Here is a 26,773-nt window from a genome sequence, read left to right on the forward strand (position 1 = left end):
GTTTGCTTTGGTTCTTATCCTCCATTCTAGTTCAATAAATACTCGTGAGTTATAAAATAATATTTTAATAATAAATTAGGTAAATTTAGGGGTTTTTAAAATAGCGAAGTCTCGTATTTAAATTTTTAGATAGCACATAAATATTAGATAGAATTATTTTGATTTAAAAACTAATAGGTAGATATAAATTGAAGTAGGACAATATAATAATAATTTAAATAGTATAATGGAGGGTGAAGCAAGCACTTCACATGAGGCAAACAATGCTGCTACAGAATTGAAAAGGTGGACAAGGGACTTACATGGCCTCCCAGCATTTAGTTATGAGTTACTTATTAAGCATTGTGGAATTGAACATTCTGGTGCTGGTGCTCAAAAACACAAGAAACTAGGTTATCAATTGTTTAAAGATAAATATGTTGGCCAAGTTCAGGTTAAAAAAAATGTCACGAAAGGCAACATGGTGTGTTTCCTAGTTAAAGGCTGTGTAAATGCTGCTATGAAAAACAATGTATACACTGTATATGTTCACCTAAATGAAGCTAATGGGGAGGTTGTGCACACTAACTGTACTTGTACAGCAGGAAAAGGTGGGCAGTGCAAACATGTTGTTGCTCTGCTATTTCAAATAATCGAGTATAAACAATTAGACATGACAGAAATCCCTGATACACCCACTTGTACAGAATTACTACAGCAATGGCATGTACCAAGGAAAGATGAATCTGATAAGCCTGTTCTTTATGAGAACATTCCATTCAAAAAGGCCACATATGAGAAAGACATTGGTAAAAAGAGGAAAAATAATCAGCAAGCCCCAATTGTACATAAGAGTAACATAACCCTATTCCACAATTTGCACAGAATGTTACAAAACCTGAAGTACAAAAGTTGGCTAATTCTTTAATAGATATTAATGAAAAAAGCTATTTGGGGAATTTGTTAATGTCGAATGACTGTGAGCCATACCCTTTCCAAAGCATACATGTAGATATACCATCTAAAAAGAGACACACTGAGTCAATGCAACTTGAGATTAATGACCCTAATGTTCGTGACAAAATTTTAAAAAACCTACAACCGACAACAAATGAGGAAACTGTTAATTGGCAATATGAAAACATAAAAATTTTACATTCATCTGTCAAAATATCATATGAAGAAATACTTGAGATTGAACGAAACACTAGGGAACAATCATCAGAAGATCGGTGGTTTGAGGAACGCGGAAAACGATTAACCTCTTCAAATTTTGGCCCAGTAGTTAAGCGAAGGCAGCAAAGGTACCCAAAAACAATCATGTCAAACATAAAATCTAGTCGGTCTAAGTGTCCAAAGCAGTGCCAATGGGGGAAAGACAAGGAGTGTGAGGCTATCAGGGAATATGCGAAAACTAAAAAAAAGCAAGGAAACATTGATGTGTGTGCACATTGTGGTTTTGTCGTAAATTCACAATTTCCATGGTTGGGTGCCAGTCCTGATTTTTTAGTTTGCGATGGTGCAGAAAATAACTCATTTGGTATTGGGGAGGTGAAATGCCCTTTCTCCAAAAGGGATATGAGTGTTGATGAAGCATGCAAAGACAAAAACTTTTGTTTACAAAAACTTGATGGGAAAATCCAGTTAAAAAAATCGCACAATTATTTTTACCAAATTCAAGGGTGTATGGCTGTGCTGAAAGTTAGTTGGTGTGATTTTGTTGTTTTTACAAATGTTGACCTATACATTGAAAGGGTATATTTTGACAATGATTTTTGGTGTAAAATTGTTCCAGAACTAAGCAATTTCTATGCTGAATATATGTTACCAGAATTGTAATAAACAGCATTATATAATTTGTGCATTAGGCTCATAATAGAACTAACTTAACAGTTTAAGATTGCTTATCTTTAATTATTGACGGTAAAAACAATGTTAAATAGGAGCAAACACTCCAAATTTGTTCCAAGTTTTCAGCCAATGTCAATGGAATAATGGAATGTGCAAGATTCGATAATTTTTAACTCTGGCTATTGCACGCTCAACATGAACTCTGACCGATGCAATTTTGCGTGTTTTAACTTCGTCTTCTGCCGATAATTGAGGCTGTCCGTTAAGAAAAGGTGGAATATTTAACAAAACTCCGCTTGGAAGATCAGTCTCAATATCAAACCCCCTATCTGCCATTATTTCATCTCCAGGCTCAACAAGACTTAGAATGCCACAGTCATTGGTAATTTTTTTGTCACTTGTGCGCCCAGCATACAAACAAGAAACAAAACTTGGGTATCCACTCGGTGAAATACCAATCAGGCCTTTTGCAGTGTTGTGGTGCTTGTAGCTAGAGAATGTGACTGATTGACTCCTGCATGACGAAGGCATTTCAATAAATATTTCTGTGCAATCAATGATCACTCTGGTTTTTGGATAGGCTTGTTGAAAGCAGGGGGGCATGTTTTCGTCAATAAATTTGCGACTGGGCCAAATTGGTAGGGAACGAAGGCGGTGGTGTAAAAAAATTATCCAGGTTTTAAAAATGCGAGACACATGGCTAGCTGATATATTAAACCGGTGTGCAATATCTTGTAGAAGTAACCCCAAACGTAACCTTACAAGAACAAGAAATAATTCTTGTTCTGGTGACAAGGATCTCGGTTTGCCACATTTGCTTTGAGACTCTGAAGTTACAGGGGTACTGTGTGTGCCAAAGTACATAAGGTGTTCACAAGCGGGTGAGAGGTAATCATAAAACGCTTTAAAACACGAGTAATTGGGAAAGCCAGTGTAGAACCTGAAGTCACTGTCACTGCCTATAAATCTTTCAATGCGAAATAAACCACATTTCAAATTTTCAATGTCTTTGTCGAATTTTGCTTGCATAGTTGTTTTCTGAGCCTCAAGCAGAGTTATTTTATCTTGTAGTTGATTTATAGTGCCTTGAATGGCCTCAGTGTTATTATCATTGTGATCTATTTCTGGTATTTCCTCAATGGTTGAGGTTTCAATAATAGGTGGAACAACTGGTACTCTCATAGCTGGGCTCTTTCTTGGTTTACTTGTTGTGTGTGTAGTAAATACTGTTGGAATAGTGTTGCTGTAAGACTTTTTGCCGCCCACAAAATGCATTGAACATACACGGTGACTATGACCAGGATCCCTAACACCTTTCCTTTTCAACAATTGTACCCATTTTTTCTTTAGTTCAGGATTTTTTGGTATTTTGTGAAATGATAACTCTGGATTTTGTCTGTTATTACTTTGACATTGTGGTATACAACAATAAGTTTTCCATATTCGAGTGCCTCCAGTAGTTTCAGCATTGTTTGCCTCATGTGAAGTGCTTGCTTCACCCTCCATTATACTATTTAAATTATTATTATATTGTCCTACTTCAATTTATATCTACCTATTAGTTTTTAAATCAAAATAATTCTATCTAATATTTATGTGCTATCTAAAAATTTAAATACGAGACTTCGCTATTTTAAAAACCCCTAAATTTACCTAATTTATTATTAAAATATTATTTTATAACTCACGAGTATTTATTGAACTAGAATGGAGGATAAGAACCAAAGCAAACTTCAACTCGAGGACAAACGACAGCAGAAAACCACAGAAAACACTTTTAACTTTATATTTTCGTCTTTTGTTTACAAGCAACTAATTTAAATTCAGATCTTTTCGCGCCAAAACTACTTCAAAACATTTTTTCATGGCTATGGCTGGCAATGACACAATCGAACAAAAATTTTGGCTAACGTACGCCATTTTCATGAAGTAAAATATGGCACTTTTGAAGCTATAGGAGCAAAATAAACTTGAAATCCAATGAGAATAACTATCGGTTGAGCTTATTCTTAAAAAAAAATTAGCCGATCGCAAGTAGAAAAGCTAACTCACCAGTTTTTGTTGATGCGATGAGGTTTTCACGAGCGAATTTTGTGCAAGCGTGCGTACAACTGGTCGTCTTCACAACAAAATTTCTTCGCTACTTATGCGCCGAATTTCTTGAAATTTTCTAAATGAGCACTGCCAAACACCCTCGCTATTTTCCACACAAAAGTTTTATCAATCCATGCTGAATAAAGCCAAAAATCGCCCTTGCTTCCTTCCAAACGAAATCGCTCGTTCGTGCGACAGCCATTTCGTTCGAAAGCAACCTACAGACTCCTACCGTCATGCATAGCGGGAAGAGCTATTACGCAAGTGGTCAAATTGAACTTCATCGAATAGGATTAGGTCAAATAAAGAACAATAGCTTTCGACAAATGATGCGGTGGTCTAGTGGTTAAGACGGTCGTTTCTCAATCCGAAGACAAAGGTATCAACTCCGGGCAATGCAAAAATATTAGCGTGAAAAATTTCGGTTTGGTTTGGAAGCTTTAAAAGCATTTAAAGACTCCTGGGCCTTTGGGAAAATACCGTAAATTGAAAAAAAATTGAAATAAAAAAAACTGAAATAAATTTCTCGCGTTCAAAAGTACCTGAAAATTGAGAAAAAGCACAAGTAAAAAAGTTTTAAAATCATGTGTCTCCTAAAAAGGCTTAAAAGTTTAAAAATTTCCCGCTTTTAAAAAACTCATGTTTACTTACCTTACCATATTTTTTTTCACGAAAATTTGACAGGGTGATTTTCACGAGATTGAAAAAATTTACATTTTTTTACTTTTTTGAAATTCTCTTAGATATTTTTTTTTATCAAGAAGTATTATGTCTTGGGCTACCTGTGTCAAGCCAGACACAGGTAGCCCAAGACAGACACAGGTAGCCCAAGACATAATACTTCGTCTAAAAAAATTTTCGGAGAATTTTGAAAAAAAACTTTTTGAGGACGAAAATTTTTTTTTAGATGAAGTATTATGTCTTGGGCTACCTGTGTCTGTCTTGGGCTACCTGTGTCTGGCTTGACACAGGTAGCCCAAGACATAATACTTCTTGATAAAAAAAAATATCTAAGAGAATTTCAAAAAAGTAAAAAAATGTAAATTTTTTCAATCTCGTGAAAATCACCCTGTCAAATTTTCGTGAAAAAAAATATGGTAAGGTAAGTAAACATGAGTTTTTTAAAAGCGGGAAATTTTTAAACTTTTAAGCCTTTTTAGGAGACACATGATTTTAAAACTTTTTTACTTGTGCTTTTTCTCAATTTTCAGGTACTTTTGAACGCGAGAAATTTATTTCAGTTTTTTTTATTTCAATTTTTTTTCAATTTACGGTATTTTCCCAAAGGCCCAGGAGTCTTTAAATGCTTTTAAAGCTTCCAAACCAAACCGAAATTTTTCACGCTAATATTTTTGCATTGCCCGGAGTTGATACCTTTGTCTTCGGATTGAGAAACGACCGTCTTAACCACTAGACCACCGCATCATTTGTCGAAAGCTATTGTTCTTTATTTGACCTAATCCTATTCGATGAAGTTTAAATTAAAGAATAATTTTAGTGGGGAAAATCGAACCTTTCCAATGCAAGATTTGAACCTAAGCTTTCAACCTGGAAGGCCGTAGCCTTAACCACTGCGCCACGGCATCATTTATATAACGCTTTTGTTCTTTTTTTTTAACTTAATCCTATTCGCAGAATTTAAAATTAAATAGCAATTTAGAAGGGAAAAATTGCACTTCTCCCTTCGAGGATTCGAACCTACGCTCACAACCTAGTAGGGCGGTAGCCTTAACCACTTGGCCACCGCGTCTTGTATTGATACTAAAAATAAAATAGTACACTTTAGGACTTGAAGGCAAAATTGACGACTTTTTCAATGTTCCAAAAACCAACCAAATATGCCCTAAAATGGGTAAGGGGTAAGCCTTACCATTTTGGTCAATTTTGACGACTTTTTCAATATTCCAAAAACCAACCAAATATGATCTTAAATGAAAGATATTAGTCTTAGGAAGCTATTTTTAGCATTTTAAGACAATTTTTGAACACCTTAAAAAGCTGTCAAAATTGACAAAAATGTTAAGGGGTAAACCTTACCTTTTTTTGTCAATATTGACGACTTTTTCAATGTTCTAAACCAACCAAATATGCTCTAAAATGAAAGATATTAGTCCTAGGAAGCAATTTTTAGCATTTTAAGACAATTTTTGAACAGTTGAAAAAGTTGCCAAAATGGACCAAAATGGTTAGGGGTAAGCCTTACCATTTTGGTCATAATTGACGACTTTTTCAATGTTACAAAAACCAACCAAATATGTATATAAATAAGCCTTACCATTTTGGTCAAAATTGCCGACTTTTTCAATGTTCCAAAAACAAACCAAATATGTTCTAAAATGAAAGACATTAGTCTTAGGCAGCCATCTTTAGCATTTTAATACAGTTTTTGAACAATTGAAAAAGTCGTCAAAATTGACCAAAATGGTTAGGGGTAAGCCTTACCATTTTGGTAAAAATGACGCCTTTTTCAATGTTCCAAAAACCAACCAAATATGCTCTAAAATGAAAGATATTAGTCCTAGAAAGCCATTTTTAGCATTTTAAGACACTTTTTGAACAGTTGAAAAAGTCGTCAAAATTGACCAAAATGGTTAGGGGTAAGCCTTACCATTTTAGTCAAAATTTACGACTTTTTCAATGTTCCAAAAACCAACCAAATATGCTCTAAAATGAAAGATATTAATCTTAGGAAGCCATTTTTAGCATTTTAATACACTCTTTGAACATTTGAAAAAGTTGTCAAAATGGTTCCAAAAGCCAACGAAATATGCTCTAAAATGAAAGATATTAGTCCTAGGAATCCATTTTTAGCATTTTAAGACAATTTTTGAACAGTTAAAAAAATTGTCAAATTGGACCAAAATGGTTAGGGGTAAGCCTTATCAATTTTGGTCAAAATTGACACTTTTTCAATCTTTCAAAAACCAACTAAACATGTTTTAAAATGAAAGATATTAGTCCTAGGAAGCCATTTTTAACATTTTAAAACAATTTTTGAACATTTGAAAAAGTTGTCAAAATTGACCAAAATGCTAGGGGTAAGCCTTACCATTTTGGTCAAAATTGACGACTTTTTCAATGTTCCAAAAACCAAGCAAATATGCTCTAAAATGAAAGATATTAGTCATAGCAAGCCATTTTTAGCGTTTTAAGACAATTTTTGAACAGTTGAAAAAGTCGTCAAAATTGACCAAAATGGTTAGGGGTAAGCCTTACCATTTTGGTCAAAACTAACGACTTTCTCAATGTTCCAAAAACCAACTAAATATGCTGAAAAACCAAACAGATTAGTCCTAGAAAACATTTAAAGACATTTTTAGCATAAGTAATTTAGCTTGTAGGTACACCACGTAAGTATTTAATGCTGCAACTGAAGCTTTCGGTCCGTTAACCCGGGCCTTCATACACAATAATGTGTATTGAGGTAATTGCACTGATGAAGGCCCGGGTAAACAGACCGAAAGCTTTGCAGTATTAAATACTTACGAGGTGTACCTACAAGCTAAATTACTTATCGATTGTCACCATGCAAACATACAACAATATTATTTTTAGGATTTTAACACAGTTTCAAAACATTTTGAAAAGTAGTCAATTTTCGCAAAAATAATAAGAAGCAAGGCGTTATACTATTTTGGTCAAAAATGACGACTATTTCGAATCGAAATTTTCGATGTTTCCAAAACCAACCAAATGTGCTCAAAAACCAAAGAGATTAGTCTTAAGAAGCCATATTTAGTATGTTAATTAACTGCACAGTTTTAGAAAATTTTAAAAAGTTGTCAATTTTCGCAAAAATGGTAAAGGGGGAAAGCCTTACCATTTTGGTCCAAATTAACGACTTTTTCAATGTTCCAAAAGCCAACTAAATATATGCTCAAAAACCAAACAGATTAGTCCTAGGAAACATTTAAAGATATTTTTAGCATAAGTAATTTAGCTTGTAGGTACACCACGTAAGTATTTAATACCGCAAAGCTTTCGGTCGGTTAACTCGGGCCTTCATCAGCGGTGCAATTATCTGAATACACAATAATATGGGGTAAGCCTTACCATTTTAACAAAAAATAAAGACTTTTTCAATGTTCCAAAAAAAAACTAAATATGCTCAAAAAGCCAAAGAAATTAGTCTTAGTGAATATCTAAAGATATTTTTAGCATGTTAACGCATTTTAAAAAAATTTTAAAAGTCGTTAATTTTGGCGAAAAAACATGATTTTTTCTATATATTAAATATGCTCAAAAAGCCAAAGAAATTAGTCTTAGTGAATATCTAAAGATATTTTTAGCATGTTAACGCATTTTAAAAAAATTTTAAAAGTCGTTAATTTTGGCGAAAAAACATGATTTTTTCTATGTAATAATGATATCGTTTCCTTTAAATGGTATTTGAGATAATATATTAATTAAAATATATTTGTAATCATTAATTAAAAATTATTTGAAATCTGCATGGCGAAAAAGGAACTTTCAAAACCACATTCTACAAAACAAAAGTTATAGCGTCTGCTCTTTCTCATGCAATTGGACATTTAAATCGTAGGTAATTTCAAAATACACGAATCTGATCGGCCAATTCTGTTTACTAATTTTGGGTAAAAGTTAACTACCTTTTTATACATCCGGCCCCAGGTAATTGGAGATTATTTAAATACTTAATTGTTCTGTAGGTAGGAACGTGCCGCTAATTAAGACATAAATTAGTTGATCAATTTGATACACGCACATGCCTAAACTGCAGGAAATATGGTTTGGGTTTTTTTCGGCGGGCTGATGCTATGAATGATGGTAGCGTTGGCAAATCTTGAGAGCTAATATATAGAGGGTATATACTCATTGAGGGGGAGTGGCATTATTTGGAGGCTTATGGTGCATTTGCAGGTGCCAGTTGTATGAACAGTAGTTAACTTCATCCCAGCTCAATAGTATATCACAGTAGATTAAGGTAATGTTACACAAAACAACTTTCAACATCAACTCGATCGCAACGCAACAATAATCTAAACAGTAATGTTGTGTGGAATAAAAACAGTTCATAAACTTTCAACTTGTTTCCAAAACAATTTCTACGTTACAAATTAGTTCATGTATATTATATTCGACGCGTAAACCTTTTTCAAAACGTTGTTGCGTTGCGAGTTGATCCTTTAAGAACCGAGTTTTGTGACAATAGCTTTAATAGCAAAGATGGTTGAGACAACTGCAGCCAGTAGGCCTACTACAATAGTTTCATATAAAAAAACTTTGAAATGTAGAGATATGTCATTTTGGAGCTTCAGGTAAATCAAGCATGGAAAAACAAAGGTCAACAGCATAGTAGTTGATGAACCAACAAGATCTAAGAACAGGCCAAAGTGTGGTATGCCTTGAGCCAAGCCATGGATGCAGCACACAAGAAATGTACGAACCAAACAGCTTTTCACTGTCACTTTGCCTACAGTAGTGATTCACAAATACAATGAGTGTAGGTAACTAGGTATCATTTACATAGATTAAATGCCTGTATTTTCACTTTCCTTGTCATAGAATTCTACATACTTGGTATATATCATGAGAATATTATGTGGTAAAGGTATGGCATGCAAAGCATTATTCTGTTAAACAATTGCTTGATCAGTCACTGGTCACTAGTATATTTAGTCTATTTAGTATATTTAGTCTATCATTAAGGCATAATCACAAATATTAGGAATCAATGCCATAATTTATCAAAAATTTGTTGCTTGTCCTTGATTACAAAAACTAATCTTAGAACATAACCAATAGGTTATAAAAAGAAGTCTTAAATTTTCAAGGCATCAACAAAATATGCAGTAAAAGGCCAATCTATGCAAGTTATGGTTTGTTGACACGGCATATACTGATACTGATATAAGCACAGCATTCATAGAAAGCCAGCTTCAGGAAACCAGGCCATATATGTTTTATGCGAAACAAGGTTACATTTATAGACACTATCTTATATTCTAAACACTTACCTTTAGGCACATTTAACCATTCCTCCATCTGTTGTGATACAGGATTAATAACAATGATAAAACTAAAGAGCAGATGTGATGCAATCATTGCCGAAACACATTTTGTAACAGGAGATGTTGATGAGAGATTCATGAGAATGTTGGTATTCACATCTTCACCATAGGCAAGATAACCCAGGAAGGATACAGGAAGGTATAATGCAAGGACAGCAGAGTACCCCATTACGACTGAATTGGAAAATAATCTTGGTTGTTTCATGTCACATTGAATTGTAGGAAATGCAGCATTACCACCAAAAGAGAATGCTATTGCACCAAATGCTAAATAGAGAAAACTATATAACTATTTCTCTCCATTCTAGCTCCAATATACAAATTTCAGAATTGGATGCTTTAGATTACCTGAGAAAAATGAACTAGTAGTAACAGCCCTATCTTTTGCAACACCATCAAAATCCACTCCAACTTTTATGATAATTAACAAACATGCAATGGATGTTGCTATAATTGCAATCAATGCCACAGGCCAGAAGTTCTTGGGTGTTCCTAGCCATGTCAAGGGCAATAGGAATGATGTACAAATTACTAGCCAGATTCTGTATTCATTTTTTTCAGACATAGTTGTAATATTTAGATCAATCAAACTGCTCAAATTCTCTGAGGCCAACAAAACAAATACCGTACAAGCTCCTAAAAAGGAATTTAAAGTAGATGTTGTAATGTTTCTGTTGTCACATGGCTACTAGCTAAATATTTTCAACAAAATGGAAATTTGGCCACCTGCATGCAAGTGATGTGCCAACCAGTACAGTTGACAACAACAGATAAGAACCAAACTTCAGCATTAACCATTAAATTAAATTTTGCTTCATAACCAATTTACAATAACCTAAAAGAACTGAATAACAATGGTACGTTGTAATTTCGGTTGTGATACATCTTTGTGATGTCTAGTCTCAAACATTCCTCTTCAATTAATTTCACATTTGTACAAGGTGGCATATAAATCTCACACTTCATAGCTCTAGTGACTCACCTATCAAAGTCGCGTTGATACAGAACTGCACCACATATTTTCCAGCCTTGCCGTAAGTATGGAAACCCAATGCAGGGTAAGGGTATCTGACATGCTCTTGGTATTCACGAAAATCACGCCTTAGTATTACCCAGGATTTTCCAAGGACTATTCCACACGTTGCAGATAATAATCCCAATGTTAAGATCAAAATCATTCCAGTCCAGCCGGTATTCGCTACAGCATTAGGCAATGCTAGTACACCCGAGCCTGCCATCTCGCCAGTAATAAACAAAGCAGCAGTGAATGCTGTTAGCCCATGGATCAAACCAGGATCACCTTTATTTACGACAAAAATTTCAGGATCATTTTCTGCATTGGAAGTTGGTGTGTATAAATGTTCATTTTCTCTGTCAGACATCGTTTCGGTTACTCCTGGTTTTGAAACAGGTATTTAGCAGTATTACATGGAAAATTCACCCACTTGCGATTTACAAGAGATGCGTGGTCCAGCACATCTGTAGACATCTGGTGTGTCACGAGATTGAAAACGTCGAGAATGCTCTCGAACTAGACGTTACCACTGCACAGGAATGCTACTCAGTTCTGCCAGGGCGCAGGTCCTGCTCAGCCAATCGACGCAGCCGATCACTGATTGTTAATTTAACTTTGAGTACACCCGAAAAATCTCTCACATCTTGCAAACATATACACGGTGGCGCCGCCAGCAATATTCTGGGAAAGGAGCAGGATGAATTGAATTTCCACTCTCTAGCTTTAGTACCCACTCTCTGCCTAGGGGTGGATCCAGCACCAGTGCACTAATTTGCATGACACAAATAACTGCTAAAAATAACCGCTTTGTTTTGTAATGCAAATTAGTGCGCTAGTGCTGGATCCATCCTGCCCGGCACCACTGCATATACAAGCTATAGCTGGTAACCCGTTTTCGCTGGTATTGCTTGTCTGTGCAGGTGTTGGGACAACTTTTTAGACCATCAAAATTGTTTCAAGATTGCTCGAAGTCCGTTACATGCACGATGTAATTGTGTTATAATCTTTTATGGTTGTATTGTCCTATCATGGTCGGACAAGAGTTTCTTTAGTTTCTTTCAAATGATTGCACCTTTCAACTCTTGAATTGACACTGAACCACAAACCTCTGAGGAGGTCTGCATGTGGAACGGCAAAGTTGCCACTCTGTCACGAGAAAATCCGTAGATCCAGGGAACAATTATGCTGTTCGAACCAACGATTACGACAATAATGGACCTTTTCAGCTTGTATGCAAATTACCCCATTTCAAATCACATGGTCTGAAATAATTCGGCTTTATTAGCTATTCTATGGTCACATCGTCTGAAATGGGTTAATTTGCATACAAGCTGAAATGTGTATTCAATACCAGAAAACCTGAATGAAAAAAAACGGCAAGGAAAACACCTAAATAATGCTGTGAAATTTCAACGCAGCGAAATCCTCTCTTTCATGTCTATCTTTCACATCAATTTGCTGTTCCTGCTGCATGCATTCTAGTAAGATACACTCTCGATGCCATTGTTTCCGCAATAGGGTCAACCGTTAACCCTCCTTGGATTATGCAGGACCCGTTCACAAATTCTCTTTTTGTGATCGATATGATGGAAACGTGTATAGACACAATCATTGCATGTGTGAACGGGCCTTAAAGACTACGGAATATCTAAAGTATATATTCTGCTCTGTCTATCGTTTACACTACACTCGATTTATTGGCACGGCACAGCTAAAATGGGTACCCGTGCCCATTTCATCTGTTCTCGGCCTTTGTTTTGGTAGCCTGAACACTGAAAAATTGGGCACGGGTACCAAATTTAGCGTGCCGATAAATTCAGTGTAGTGTAAACGGGGCTAATACTTGACCGCTTAACGCTCGTGGATGACCAACCAGTAGGCATCCCAATAGAGGTAGTCCCCAAATAAAAAAGTGATAGAAATTAATACTGATCGGATTATTCCACCTAGATCAATGACTTCGATTGATAATACCAAATTCTGGCACCTACGAGTCAATACAAATAATTAAACATTCATGATTCATCAAATGTTGTTGAAAAAACTTGGTTTTTCAGATTTGCTTTTTTATCTCTCCACTTAAAACTTGAAATATGACACTGTATACCCTTCGCAAACGAGTTAAGGCATGAATATAAAGTGCACACTTCCTGAATGCAAAATGGCGCAATCCAAACTGATTCTTGCTGTGATTTTGACCACTGTGGTTCTGTTTGTCGGAGGATTTTTACTCGGATATTTCATAAAGCCAGATAGCGATGACGAGACAAAATCAAAAACGACGGAGAAATCTCGTTTTAAATCTCACGAAAAGTTGTATGATTTGCTTGACGCCGACAAAATACGGGAATATTTAAGGTGCGCCCAACCGATTTGTATTAGCCATAAACATGGTCGATGATAGCGTGCAAAGTCTGCGTTGCAGGCTAGGTCGATGATCGTCAACGTGCAGTTATGAACTCAAATATATAATTGTGTTTTTCATTTATGATATTGTCAGTTTATATAGGGATTTACATAGATTTACTTTGCTTAGCATTGCTTCGACAGAATCGCCACATCACCAGATGCAAATGAGCGCAAAAATATATTGGCATCTCCGACTCATCGTCACCATTTTTACAACGCTATACAGTATATACCATTTTAGGAAAGCAAATAATCGCAAAAGACTATAGGAGTCTAGGCATTGTATACAGGGTAAATACCGCTAACGGGAATACATCCATTTATAGACTATTGCACTACTGCTGTACTGCATGAGAATCAATATGGTTTGTCATTACATGCATGTACATTCATTAGCACCGGCTAACAATCATAGTCATAGTCATATCCCACTCCTACTCGAGCCGTTCTCGAACGAGTATGCTCTCCACTTCAACCGTATCGTAACGTAACGTAGCGTATTTCTTTGTTTCCGAAGTATTCGACCAGAACTATTGAATTTAAAACAATGAGATACGCTACGTTTCGCTACGATACGGTTGAAGTGGAAAACGGCCTTAAGGCCTGTTTTCCACTTCAACCGTATCGTAGCGTAACGTAGCGTATTTCTTTGTTTCCGACGAATTCGACCAGAACTAATGACTTTAAAACAATGAGATACGCTACGTTTTTCTACGATGCGGTTGAAGTGGAAAACGGCCTTAATGCTCTCAGAGATAAGTATTACTTTCCGGAAACGCATCGGATTATCACTGTTATAGCCATTGAAATATCATCGAGTTGTTGATTGATGTAGTCAATGTTGTCCTTTGTAAAATTCGTTTTTTTTTCAATTTCTCAAGTATTCCCGATTTTTATCAAAATTGCTCAAGAATACGTCGTTTCACTAGAAACGTCTGGCATTTATATACCTATTCATATACCATTCATAACACAGTCTTTTTCTTCGCACCACACGTATCCGGAGATTTTTATAAAAACTGAGGTTTTTTTATCCGTTTTGGCCTTGCGTCCACACGTAACCGGCAACCGAAAACGGAGGTTTTCAAAATATTGTATAATAAATATAATATATTTCAAATCTAATAGCATGCATTCAGCTTCATGTTACTAGCTAAACCTACACGGAGAGTATTTAAAAGCGAACGAATATGATGAAGTTGCTTCCCGTGTCACCAGCTAGACAACGAAGATTTTGATTATTTAGTCATTTTAATTCAAGAAAGAGCGAGCATAAAGCGAACCCAAATTGCCATTTTATTGCCATTCGAGCCCTGCGATTGTTTCGAAGCGCTCATATTATATTACTTGGAAATGCGCATGCTCTACGCCTGGCGCTATCAAATTTCCTTCGCGCTTTTGCGTTTACGTGTGGACGGGCAAAAACGATTCGAATACGCGTCGTGTGGACGGGAATTTTTTTAAAAACGGAGAAAAAAGGATATTAATGCTATCGTTATTTTGCAGAGAGTACACAGACAAGCCACACGTTGCGGGTTCCAAGATTCAACTGGAATATGGTCGAAAAATAGTCACTGAATGGGACACATTTGAAGGTTTTGACAAAGTCGAAACATTCCCCTATAATGTTTTATTATCCTATCTTGAAGACGGGGAAACAAATGTTGTAACGGCGTTTGACTCTACTGGTGCTAAACTCCACGAATTTAAAGGAAAGGAGAAGGTATGTAAGTGCTTATAAACCCTATAACACGGAAAGAAAATTCAGGAGAAATCTATTTTTATCAATTATAATGGTTGCAAGACGTGAACAGATTTAGCCAGTCTTTCATTTTGTTAATCCCGGAGCCGGTGCGAAGCACCGGGCGAAGGTACTAATTCCGCGCGGACATTTTAATTACGCCCGGGAATGCAGACGCGAAATCAAAATGAGTCAAAGTTGTCCGCCATTATGTCATGGACGTTGGGCGTTTTTGTAAGTTATGCACATGCGTGAGTTTAAGACGAGTTAAAACTGGTAATTAGCAAACGTTTGCAAACATGCGATTGCCTAAATTAAAACTTGGGTTCACGTCAGCATAATTGATATTTTGAATTAGAAAACTTTTTTTTAAATAATATTATTCATTTGGAAGGTCTTGAAAATATACAAAAAATTGACTTGTAAAATTGATTTGAAGCATGCCAGTATTTTGTTTAATTTATGGATTTATCAAAAAATGTGTGATGTGACACCTCTTTGAATTTATTCGTCAATTTCGTTAAAATTATTTTGAGTTAAAGGTGAATCTGTTTAAAAAGTAATTGAAATTTCGTTAAAAATTGTAGTTAAAAACTATTCGTAGCATAATTATGATTATAGTTGAATTTGTTGCTCGAGAGACGCCTTTATAATTGTACTTGATATAGGATTTTACCTTTGCGACTTCAATCATTCAGCAGAAACGAGTGTTATATAATTTCAGTGATGGAAATATATGTTTATTGCTTCATGCGAGGGGATTTTGCATGCATGTATTTCTAGTACTCATAGGAAGGGTGTTTTTGAGTGCTGTTAGACAGCGCGGAAACTGGGCTTGACTTTTGAACACGATGTGAGCTGTAAAAGACAAACATTTCTGCAAAATTTCATGAATGTTTTTAACAAAAAAAAGTAATCAGGTGTGATTATTCATGCAGTCTCTGGTATACATTCCCCACCGGCAGTATTATACATTCCCGTCCGTGTGATCTTATTCTAGCTTGATCACGGAGCTATAGGAGTACTTTTTTCGAAATAACCTGTATATAAAAAAAGGAGATTACCCCTTTTTTGCTACATCATGTATAGCGTATTGCTGCTCTAATTTCAGATTTTAGAACCTGGTGAAAATGATACAGCGGTAATCCCACCTATCCTCGGTTACGCCAAGCCTGGCCGGGCGACTGGAAAACTAATGTACGCCAACTACGGGAGAAAGGAAGATTTTGATCGCATCTACAATATGACTACAAACTGTTTTGGGTATATTGTCATCATGAGATATGGAAAAATATATCGTGGAAATAAGGTAATTAAATACCGTGTCCATATAATCGCCGTTGTCTATATAGGGTGTATCTGACTAGAAAATGAGACTTCATTAAATGTTGTTATTATTTTAATGTTTCAAAGTCATAATCTATATTATGTTTATTTAATAGTTCTTATTTCTTCAAATTAGTTAGACAATGCATGATGACTATGATGGACCATTCCAAATCTTTAGTTTTATTGCCTTAATTTTAAGCATCTTTACAACGGTTAAAAACCCACTATCCGCGGTATCCGGCCTAAAAAAGGCGTTAGGTTTAATTCCTGCATGCCGAAGGACTTTGTAGGTGAAGATTTTTTCCTCACGAAGTTACGAATACAGAGACTTCTTCGATGCTCTATCGATCTATTTGTGATTATCCATGCAATCCTTGTTTTCGGGTAAGGAGCTGTGCTTCAGTGTCCTCACATCAGTGTCCTTTTTACCTTAGATCAACATGGCAGCCGAGTGTGGAGCGGAAGGCGCAATACTCTATAATGATCCAGAAGATTCCGCGCCCGAGGGGGAGAACAAAACCTACCCTAAAACATGGTGGCTCCCCCCATCCGGAGTACAAAGAGGTAACCTACGGACGGTCAAGGGTGATCCACTCACTCCTGATGTTCCTGCAATAGATGGGATTCTACGCATGGAAGTCGAAGATGTATTCATGCCTGCTATTCCTGCTACCCCTCTTCCCTATGGTCAGGCCAAGAAATTACTAAAGTTAATGAAAGGTTGGTCATATTATGATTTATTATTATAATTTATTATTATTTATAGGTATAGGTGCTTTGTAAACGAAGTCTTATACTAGCTATTAAAACGTATAAACTGAAGATTGCTAATTCATAACTATCCACTCATTTGCATTCATGAAAAAAACTACCGAAAATCACAACAAAAATTGCAGGTGTTCCTTACGCAAAGAACAGCGAAGAATTCGGAAATGTATGCCGTACCTTTGTGATATAATTTTGAGGATGTATTAAGTCTCGGCCATGCACCCAGCCACTAGACTCAACAACATGCTTCAAACGCAGGACTGATGAACGTTCTGCTACAGAAAGACTGAACAAATTTGAATAAAAAACCCGTTAACAAATTTAAAAACGTTCCTTTTGAGTTAACTCAGTGCACCGACGAAGTTTATGTGAATTATGTCATGCAAAAGCGTCGAAAAGATGTTTATTTTTCTACACTCCCAAAGAAAATTGATGAACACCTTGCATTTGTAAGCAAATGCTTGATTATATAGACTGTCTGTATTTTTAACACGTCCCATTTATCACGAAAAAGGTAGAAAGGCGTCGATTAGTAGTCAACCAATAATCGTAGTGGGAAAAAATGTTCGTCATTTGATAGACTGAAATCAATAATACATATTCCCTAAATCAGCCAGTGCTGTACGTGATGTGTTATTGCAGTACGCCGTGAAGTACGTCATGTGTTATCGGAGTGCATACAGTGTATTTCCTCAGGGCATCATAGATTTTAACAAAGCATTTTAACATATAGATTTTGACACGACATTATAGGAAAGAGATTAACCAGGGGGCGGTTGTTCGAAAGGCGTTTAGCTTAAACGGTGGATAAGCCAAAATTTAAAAATACTCTTATAGATCTTGTGAATGACTGAAGCCCCGTTTACACTACACTCGATTTTCTGGTACGGCACGGCTAAAATGGTACCCGTGCCCATTTCATCTGCGCTCGGCCTTTGTTTTGGTAGCCTGAACACTAATAAAGTGGGCATGTGTACCATTTTTAGAAATATTTCAGCTGAGTTGTTCAATAAATACATAATTTTGTATTCCATTTTGAACTTATCCACCGTTTAAGGTAAACGCCTTTCGAACAACCGGCCCCAGGGCCGAAACTAGGAACGATAATTGGGGGGTGCATGTTTACTCATATATATATTCAGTTCTGCACCCATGATGACGGATTTCGTTAAGAAGGGCTCTGGGTACGAGAATGGAACTTCAGATGCGGCGCTTAATCGAGGGCGGGCGCGCTTTAAAAAATATTATTTGTGAATTGTAACAAGAACTTTAAACAAAAAGAATTGAAAGTTAGATGTAGCCAAATGTCCCCATTTTGACGGCGAGCATTTGGACATTTTACAGAAAACAAACCTCCTCGCACAAATCACTGGAATCTCTGCCTTTACGACTGACCTGCGCCTTACGAAAATTCTAAAGACCGATTTAGAAATAGCGTCTTCAACAATTCCGACGGTGCGTCGTTTAAGCACCGAATTTGAAAATAATTAGTGCGGCGCTCATTCGGGGGCGGCGCTCTTTACGAAAAATTTATCGCAAATGCGGCGCTCATTCGGGGGCGGCGCTCAATCGAGTAAATACGGTAACCGGCTGTTATAAAAGTGTGGCTGCCTGATCAAAAATATAACATAGCTTCATGTTAACTGATGCACACGTTTTACCCCTTTAAAAAAGTCAGCTTATTCAGCCTCAAAGCCAAAGGTAGATTGAGCTCAGCAAAAATGGATGGACACATTTTAATGAACGTGATAATGTTATGTTGTATAAACAGCATCTTCATTCTCGTTGGATCGGTACTCAACGCTGTTGTTGTTCTATGTTTTTGGAATTCAAGTCATCTTAGCAAGAAGCCCTGCTACTTCATGATCATGGTTTTATCCATTTTTGATCTATCGTGTGTCGTTTTTATCCATCCTCGGATATTACTTTCGACCATCGCTTATTATTTAAAGAACGACAGTGTCAAACTGCATCTGGACAAATTAGCAAATATCACTCCAATTTTATATATTTTATCGTTCTACGCCTTACTCACTTTGACTATCGAACGATATGTTGCTGTAAGATATCCACTATATCACATGGTGTCCATGACAAGAACTAAACTTATTCTTCTGTTTTCGACCTTCTTGCTTCTGGTAACAATTCTAAAAATATTATCAGTTGCAGGACTATTACCTCAACAACTGCCATCATCGATGACTTTTCTAGTTCTTCTAACGGTGATGGTCCCGACAAACTGCAGAATGTATATGATTGCAAAACGAACAGTTAAGAGGAACAGGGAAAGGTTTGCAGGGCAAAAAATGCAAGATAAACGACAAAAATCGAAGAAAAGCTATAAATTGCAGGATAAATGTAAAATAACAAACAAGATAAATAATAAGCTAAGTTTGAAAAGCATTTCCCCTTGTATTCTGTCTGTCGCTTCGTTTACCGTATGCTCTTTACCGGGTATGATATTCAATGTACTGAATTTATTCATGGGAAAGGAATGGGTCAATGAAGATGGATATAAATCAGTCTTGTTGTGGATAAGTACTTTCATGGCTATGAATTCAAGTTTCAACACGATGGTCTTTTTCTGGAAGAACGCGATCTTGCGAAAGGAGGGGAAAAAGGTTTTGAGAATATTTCGATAGAACAGAAATCAAGATGTCCTTGGAGTATTAAGGACTGACGCCTGACGGTATTTTAGAAAAAGAACATTGTTTACAGCGTGTTCTTGCTATATAAAAGACATTTAATTGTGACATTTCTTTAGTGCACTCTATATATAGCTAGCTTTATTTATAAACGTATATATATATAATTGAGAAATATTCAAATTTCACCTATAAACTGATGTTTAATTTGGAAATGTCAAAATGGTCATATCAATATTTGCACACCGGCATGCATTAATTCATGATTCATATAAATATAGACCGAATAACGCAGCATAAATGTATATAATTATTTATATTACTTTTACTAGTTTGTAAAATAGGTAAGCCAAGTCTATGATATATGTGTATCTTGTAGAAACGTATACGTATAATCTTTCATATACATTTTACCCTTGTATGAAGATGTGATAATAAAACAGACATGCAGATTTGAAGATAAAAACTGGTTGCATGGGTCACACAGACTTAGACTGTTTAATGTTGACATTATACCGAAATTAAAAAACTCCATGAATGACATTTTCCAACACTGTCTCTTTAACTAAAAGAGAGATTATCGTATAAGAACGTGCATGCGGCCAATATATATACTAAAAGCTGCTTTCTAATTAAGCTTGTCACCTGCGTTATGTTTTTATACGATGTGGGTTCAGGATTTTAAAATAGACGACGAAATTGGCAGATTCATAAACATTGTTAAAATCTTCGCCGAGTGTGTACATTTTGCCTACAACTTTGTCTGCTCTCATGCTGTTGGTGGCTGAGATGTTTGACACTTTCGCAAAGTAAACGCGTTGCCACTGTTTGCAAAATGTAACCGTAAAGTTGCCAGTCATACCAAACACACACAACCCAGAATATCGATATCTATACGATGTACACTCCTATATAGTCACCTGTTCGCTTATCAGTCCTTTCAGACAGAATATTTACTTTAGTTTAAGTGCATGACTAGAGTTATCTTGCCCACTAAACAGCAATTTTGAATACTACTTTTGGAAAAAGCTCAGGATAGTTTGGGTATACTACGCTATTTTATGACATCGGGTCTCCTTTCGAGGTATCGAAATATTCCGGGGTTTGTAGACATTAGCGTAGCTGTTAATTATAATATGAAGATTATGTTTAAAATTTTGTCGAAATTAAGAATGAATATATGTGCAGTATAACACTAAAAGTATTTTTCTACATCAAACAACAATTGAAGCACAATACACCGATAGATTGCCATGCAAGGAAAACTACGACAGTTTTGTCGACGATAAAATATGTCCTCTTAAAATGCGTACAGTTGTTCAACATATCTTGAAGTGCATTGAGAATTTATACTGCATGTGTCGGATTGCTGCACGACCATGTGCAAACACTTGGTCATGTACATATTGAACCACAGCTAAACAAAGGAGCAGCTTTAGTCTAGAATTTAGATTGCGTTCCGTTCCGTTCAAACTTTTCCGGTGTTTACATGCAGCTCAAGTCATTTGCACTATTGATTAAATATTTTTCAGGCTTGAAAGCCCCGCCGTCTTGGAAAGGTGGATTCGACTTCCCCTATTACACCGGTATTAAAGGCTCAACTCCAAATGTGACAATACAGGTGAATGCCAAATTACGTAGACGTAATATCACGAATGTGGTTGGAACAATTCTGGGCGAGGAAGAACCCGATAAGTGGGTACTTCTAGGAGCACATAGGGATGCTTGGGCTTTTGGTGCTGTGGATTCTTCTTGCGGGACCGCTGTAATAATGGAGATTGCTCGTGGCCTGAACGAATTGGTGAAATCAGGTGATTCTTATATTATGTCAAGTGATTTTCCAAGACTCAGTCTTGTGACTAAAGGCGCTGTTACACCGTGCAATTTTCCTTGCAACTTGCAACGCAATTATATTTTGAGGGATGCTAATTTATAAAGAGTGTTCGAAATGCTAAGAAAATGTTAGCAGATGGTGAGAAATGTTCGTATTTGACAACCTTAGATGTCTCAGGAGTAGAATTGAATTGCAATTTTGCAATGCTCTTCTACCTACGCTGACCCTGGTTAATAGGGCTGGTTATGTGACAGCGCAAAGTCTCTCAAAACATGGGAGATTTTTAATTAGCGCTTAGTTCATATCCAAGGGAGGGGTGGCAAGGTCGATATACCACTTCTGCTATTTTTAGCACTTGTGACAGTCCAGGTGGCTGTGTACTACTACTGCCGCAACTAAAAAAGCGGTTCACACAATAAACTAAATAAATACAGCTAGTATGGCGCAGTAAAAACTCCAAAGAACAATAAACCGAATTTAGATTTTAGATTCAAAGTGTATGTGTAGACTGTATATCATCATCGATGGTATCGTCACAAGTTCTGTTGACATTCAATACAGACACTCGAAGGCCTGTCTTGTCTTCTAAATTTGGGCGTTGATGAGCGAATTTAGAGGTCAAATAACAATAGCAACACAGATTATTTCGCTTTGTCGTATAACAGCACTCGATATTCAATCCTTAGAAACATGCTATTTTAACTGATGTGATTTATGCGCTACTTGTGTCCCACCCATCCCCACACGAGAAAAGCATAACAAAAGAATCACCTGACCAGCCTTAATCAGGGTCTTCGCTGCAGCGTGGGCCGTAGAGCGTAGGTAGAAGAACCTGGCCTGCGAGGTTGTTGGTACTTATGACTCATTGATTATTTTCACGAATATTTCTTCACAATGGTTACAATTACAACTACCAAATGGTAGATGTAACAATTAATTTATGAAATTTTAAAGGTTGGCGGCCAAGACGTACAATAAAGTTATGCAGTTGGGGAGCTGAAGAACAAGGCTTGATAGGTTCCATTGAATGGGTTGAACAACAGAGCAAGATTGTTAGAGAGAGAGCTGTAGCATACATTAATATTGATGCTGTTGTGAGAGGGAACTATAGTTTTGCTGCAAGAGGTGATCTTGACTATCATATAATTTAATTTTTCTCCTTTAGGAAATCATGCGATGTATATATTACTCGTGATGTTTCATAATTTTGCCAAAATTTATTGTTCGTAAAATTCGGGCTCGTCCCGGCAGCTGTCCAATTTTGACAAAATTTTCAATTTTTAACCCCCTATAACTTCAACATATATTACTGTATATTTGATAAGACGCCACGTACTATTTAGGAATTCCCATTTTTATCGAAAAAAAAAACACTATACAACTGTTTTAATTATCAAGGTCACAATGATCCTTTCAATCTACCTCCTGCATGATCATATAGTGCTATTAACAAACATCTTCATTTGCTGCAAAGATTGAAGGAAATCACTGTCCAATTCTTCTCGTTTCTTTTTTAAACAATACAATATTTTAAAATAACCTTGGAACCTGCTTCCTTCATTTGTACTTCTAGGAACACCATTGTTTAAAGAATTAATGTTCGAAGAGACAAAAAATGTGAAGGACCCAAGGGATGAGTCAAAGAAAGATGACTTGACGTTATACCAAAGATGGAAGAAGGACAGCAGCTTGCCGAAGTTTGGTCCCCTCGGATCTGGATCGGATTTTGTTCCATTTTACCAGTTTCTCGGTAAGACGTATTTCTAGCAATAAGTAAAAGACAAGAGTTGAATGGAACGGTAAATATTCTATAGATTACTAGACCAGGGGGCGGTTGTATAAAAGGGTAGTTAACTGTTAACTATGTTAAGGGCAGAATTTGCCAATCAGAGTTGTGTATTTCTGAGTTAACTAAAATTTAACTATGAAAAATCTGGTTAAAGAGTTTCGCTGGAATTCGCCGGATGACGTAAAGCTGCGTTCTACGATTTTCTCGAAAATGTATACAGCTAGTGATCGTACATCTGAGCGCGCAGAGCATGATGGAACCAAATGTTCTCACCCGGAGATATCTTCCACGCCTCTAAGAAATGGAGCGATTTGAATTTTTAACCTGATAAAATGCATATAAAACTTTTCAGAGAAAAGTTAAAAATATCCCTTATTTTACACACCTGCTATCGAAAAAAAACCCAACTATATACACGGGCAGTGTGTCAAGGTGATCCAACTTCAGTCAGGATTGCGTGCTGAAGTTGAATCACTTTCTTTGATCCAGCCTGTGTAGTAAGAAAAATTTATACTCAGTACTCAATACCTGTTAACTCTAATAATTGCAGGTAATTGACCGTAATTCTTCTAATACAAAAATTTAACCTTAGGTGTTCCTAGTGTGGCGTTCTATTACTCATTCAAATCCCTAAGTGTTACGACATACCCCGTATACCACTCAATACATGATACATTTCATTGGTTGGCAACGTTTGTCGATCCCAATTTCCTTATCCACCTTTCCATGTGCAAGCTGACAGCAAGACTACTACTGGGTATGTCAGATAAAAACATTTTCCCTATTGACGTCACACGTTATAGCAATGCGCTGCTGGAATCCGTAAAAACACTACATGACCAACAGGATGCAAAATTGAAAAGTAAAGGTATTTCAATCGCCAATATCGACAAGGCTATTGATGAGTTCAACAAAACAACCCATGCGTTTGAAAAACGTAAAAAATCCTTTAAATCCACCGATTTCTCTAAACTACGTGTTCTAAACAACCAAATGGTGAATTTAGAAAAAATCTTCATCAACCCATACGGCTTGCCCGGGCGCCCAGACACAAGGAATATCGTCTTTGCACCTTCTGTGACCAATAGTTATGGAAGCTCCAGTTTTCCTGGAATTTCTGACGAGCTTTCTAAGAAAAAAGTAAATTGGTTGGAAGTCAAGAAGCAGATTAATATTTTGTACAAGAGTATCAAGGAAGCTAATGAGTTCTTGCAACCAGTTTGGAAAGAGGAATAAAGATTTTTGTCTTATTTCACCTTAGAATCCATGATATTTAGATTGAATAGAGACAACTGATGTAACCGCTCGAACTGACTGCATAAAAATTTTACATTGGACTTTAGTTTGCTTTGCTCAACATATATTGGACAGCAGTTAAGTAGAGTTGCATTCTTTCATGAAAACAATGCATTTGAACACATAAAATCATAATTTTGATAAATTTCAAAATTTCAGGCAAATCGGCAACGGGGGAGCATTGGATCCTAATTTTCGTCGATTTTTGGAAATTTCAAAATTCGTTTCAAAATACGTCGAAATGCTTCAGAGTTAAGTAGAATTGCATTTCTTCATGAAAACAATGCATTTGAACACATAAAATCATATTTTTATAAACTTGAAAAATTGACGCAAATCAGCACGAAGAAAGAATCCTGATTTTCGTCGATTTTTGGAAATTTCAAAAATCGGTTTAAAATACGTCGAAATGCTTCAGAGTTAAGTAGAATTGCATTCTTTCATGAAAACAATACGCTCAAACAAATAAAATCGTACCTTGATGAATTTGAACATTTCAGAAAAATCCGTACCGGGGGAACAAAGGAAAGACGTCATACCAAAGATAGCAGAATCGGTGGATCGGATTTTGTTGAATTTATCTTTTATCATTTTTTTTGTTAAGATATATTTCTATCAATAAAGAGAAAGGTAATGTTAATAATATGTATGGATGAAAGCACAAATGTATTGGGAATATCTACCGTGAAATGGCGTGAATGCAAGAAATAGCCCGATTTAATGGAAGAAGAAGGAATTAGTTTTTGTGTTTGTTTACTTTAAAAACTATCATACTACTAATAGGGATTCAGCGTACATCAAACAGGTCAAGCAAAAATTCCCAAAGCTTAGCTTGGTTATAATTCGCCAAAGCAAAGTATCAATGCAGAATACTATTAATATATAGGGTAGACAACTGATGCAATCACTAAAAGTACATGTATGACTAAAAGTACATGTATGCATGAAGATTATAGATTGGACTTATAAATTGCGTTACTATAAACATATATATTGGACAGCAGGGTATTGCATGCAGCATTGCATGTACGATAAGATTTCAGTAGCATTCTTTTTGCAATTAAATACGTTGGCTCATGCAGAGAAAAAGTGCCTTTGGCTAAATTTGTTGATGTTTTAAATTTTCGTTCTCAGAACTACTTTTCTTTGTCGAAAGTACTTTGCTCGCTGTGATTTTCTATGTGCATGTAGGAAGTAATTTTCTCAATGCATGCAAGGTAGCTACCTTTGCTTTCTAGAAGGTATTTTTCTCTCATAAGTTTCCCTAGGAGGAGTTGGGGGAAACGATTTTTTTTTCAGTCCTAATGTGACGCGAAATTCCCAAAACCCCCACGCTGAAGAATATTCAGGAAGAACTATAATTAGTATTCATTATTTCCGATAACCTCTCCCATTGCGAGGCAGTGAAAGATCTTACAGACTTCCAACAACACCGTGAATGTGTTAATTTGATAATTCCAGGTCAATAGGATTAGAATTTGCCCCGATTATTCATGCACGAAACAGAGTAAACAATATTTTAATTCATCCAAGTCCGTATACCTGCAGGCAATGAAAGATTCTGCGACAATACACGTAAGCTAATGTCTTTGATAATTGCGAGAAAATAATATATCACTATACCATGCGTGCATGCATGCATGCATATATACTCAATTATTTACTATATATTTTAGCAAACAAAATATATACAGGACATGCGTGATTACAGAACAAAGGCGTGTTGGGGGGCTACTTTTTAAAAGGTCTGCTGCTGGGATAGATTTTCATATTTCTTGGCGGAAAACTTAATACAGTTTATTACGTAGACGTGGTATAAACACATGAAAATATAACAAACATTTTAGTACTATTATACCTAAACACGGAAGTCCCAGAATACAATAAAACCGTTGGACCGTTTTTCCTGCATGTGGCGAAAGAAAACCATATTCTTATACATTCCATCATCAAACCGGGATTTGTCTGGAAACCGGGATTTCGCGTAAAAA

The 26,773-nt window shown here is 36.2% G+C and overlaps 2 protein-coding genes across 2 annotated transcripts; one reads left to right on the plus strand and one right to left on the minus strand.

The window, feature by feature from the left end:
• Nucleotides 1-8,301: 8,301 nt before the first annotated feature.
• On the minus strand, nucleotides 8,302-11,469 carry LOC114530913 (amino acid transporter AVT1J-like). Its single transcript, XM_028552533.1, has 4 exons — nucleotides 10,939-11,469; nucleotides 10,305-10,592; nucleotides 9,903-10,223; nucleotides 8,302-9,358 (listed from the first exon to the last, which is right to left on the minus strand). The coding sequence occupies exons 1-4, from the start codon at nucleotides 11,336-11,338 to the stop codon at nucleotides 9,072-9,074; spliced, it is 1,296 nt and encodes a 431-aa protein (XP_028408334.1). The 5' UTR covers nucleotides 11,339-11,469; the 3' UTR covers nucleotides 8,302-9,071.
• Nucleotides 11,470-13,117: 1,648 nt separating this feature from the next.
• LOC114530997 (N-acetylated-alpha-linked acidic dipeptidase 2-like) lies at nucleotides 13,118-25,666 on the plus strand. The gene is made up of 8 exons (XM_028552626.1): nucleotides 13,118-13,329; nucleotides 14,887-15,103; nucleotides 16,233-16,430; nucleotides 16,885-17,170; nucleotides 21,396-21,674; nucleotides 22,652-22,822; nucleotides 23,271-23,447; nucleotides 24,079-25,666. The coding sequence occupies exons 1-8, from the start codon at nucleotides 13,133-13,135 to the stop codon at nucleotides 24,720-24,722; spliced, it is 2,169 nt and encodes a 722-aa protein (XP_028408427.1). The 5' UTR covers nucleotides 13,118-13,132; the 3' UTR covers nucleotides 24,723-25,666.
• The last annotated feature ends 1,107 nt before the right edge of the window (nucleotides 25,667-26,773 follow it).

This window comes from Dendronephthya gigantea, unplaced genomic scaffold, assembly GCF_004324835.1.
Source record: "Dendronephthya gigantea isolate DGI-Jeju-01 unplaced genomic scaffold, DenGig_1.0 000067F, whole genome shotgun sequence".
Classification (NCBI taxonomy): domain Eukaryota; kingdom Metazoa; phylum Cnidaria; class Anthozoa; order Malacalcyonacea; family Nephtheidae; genus Dendronephthya; species Dendronephthya gigantea.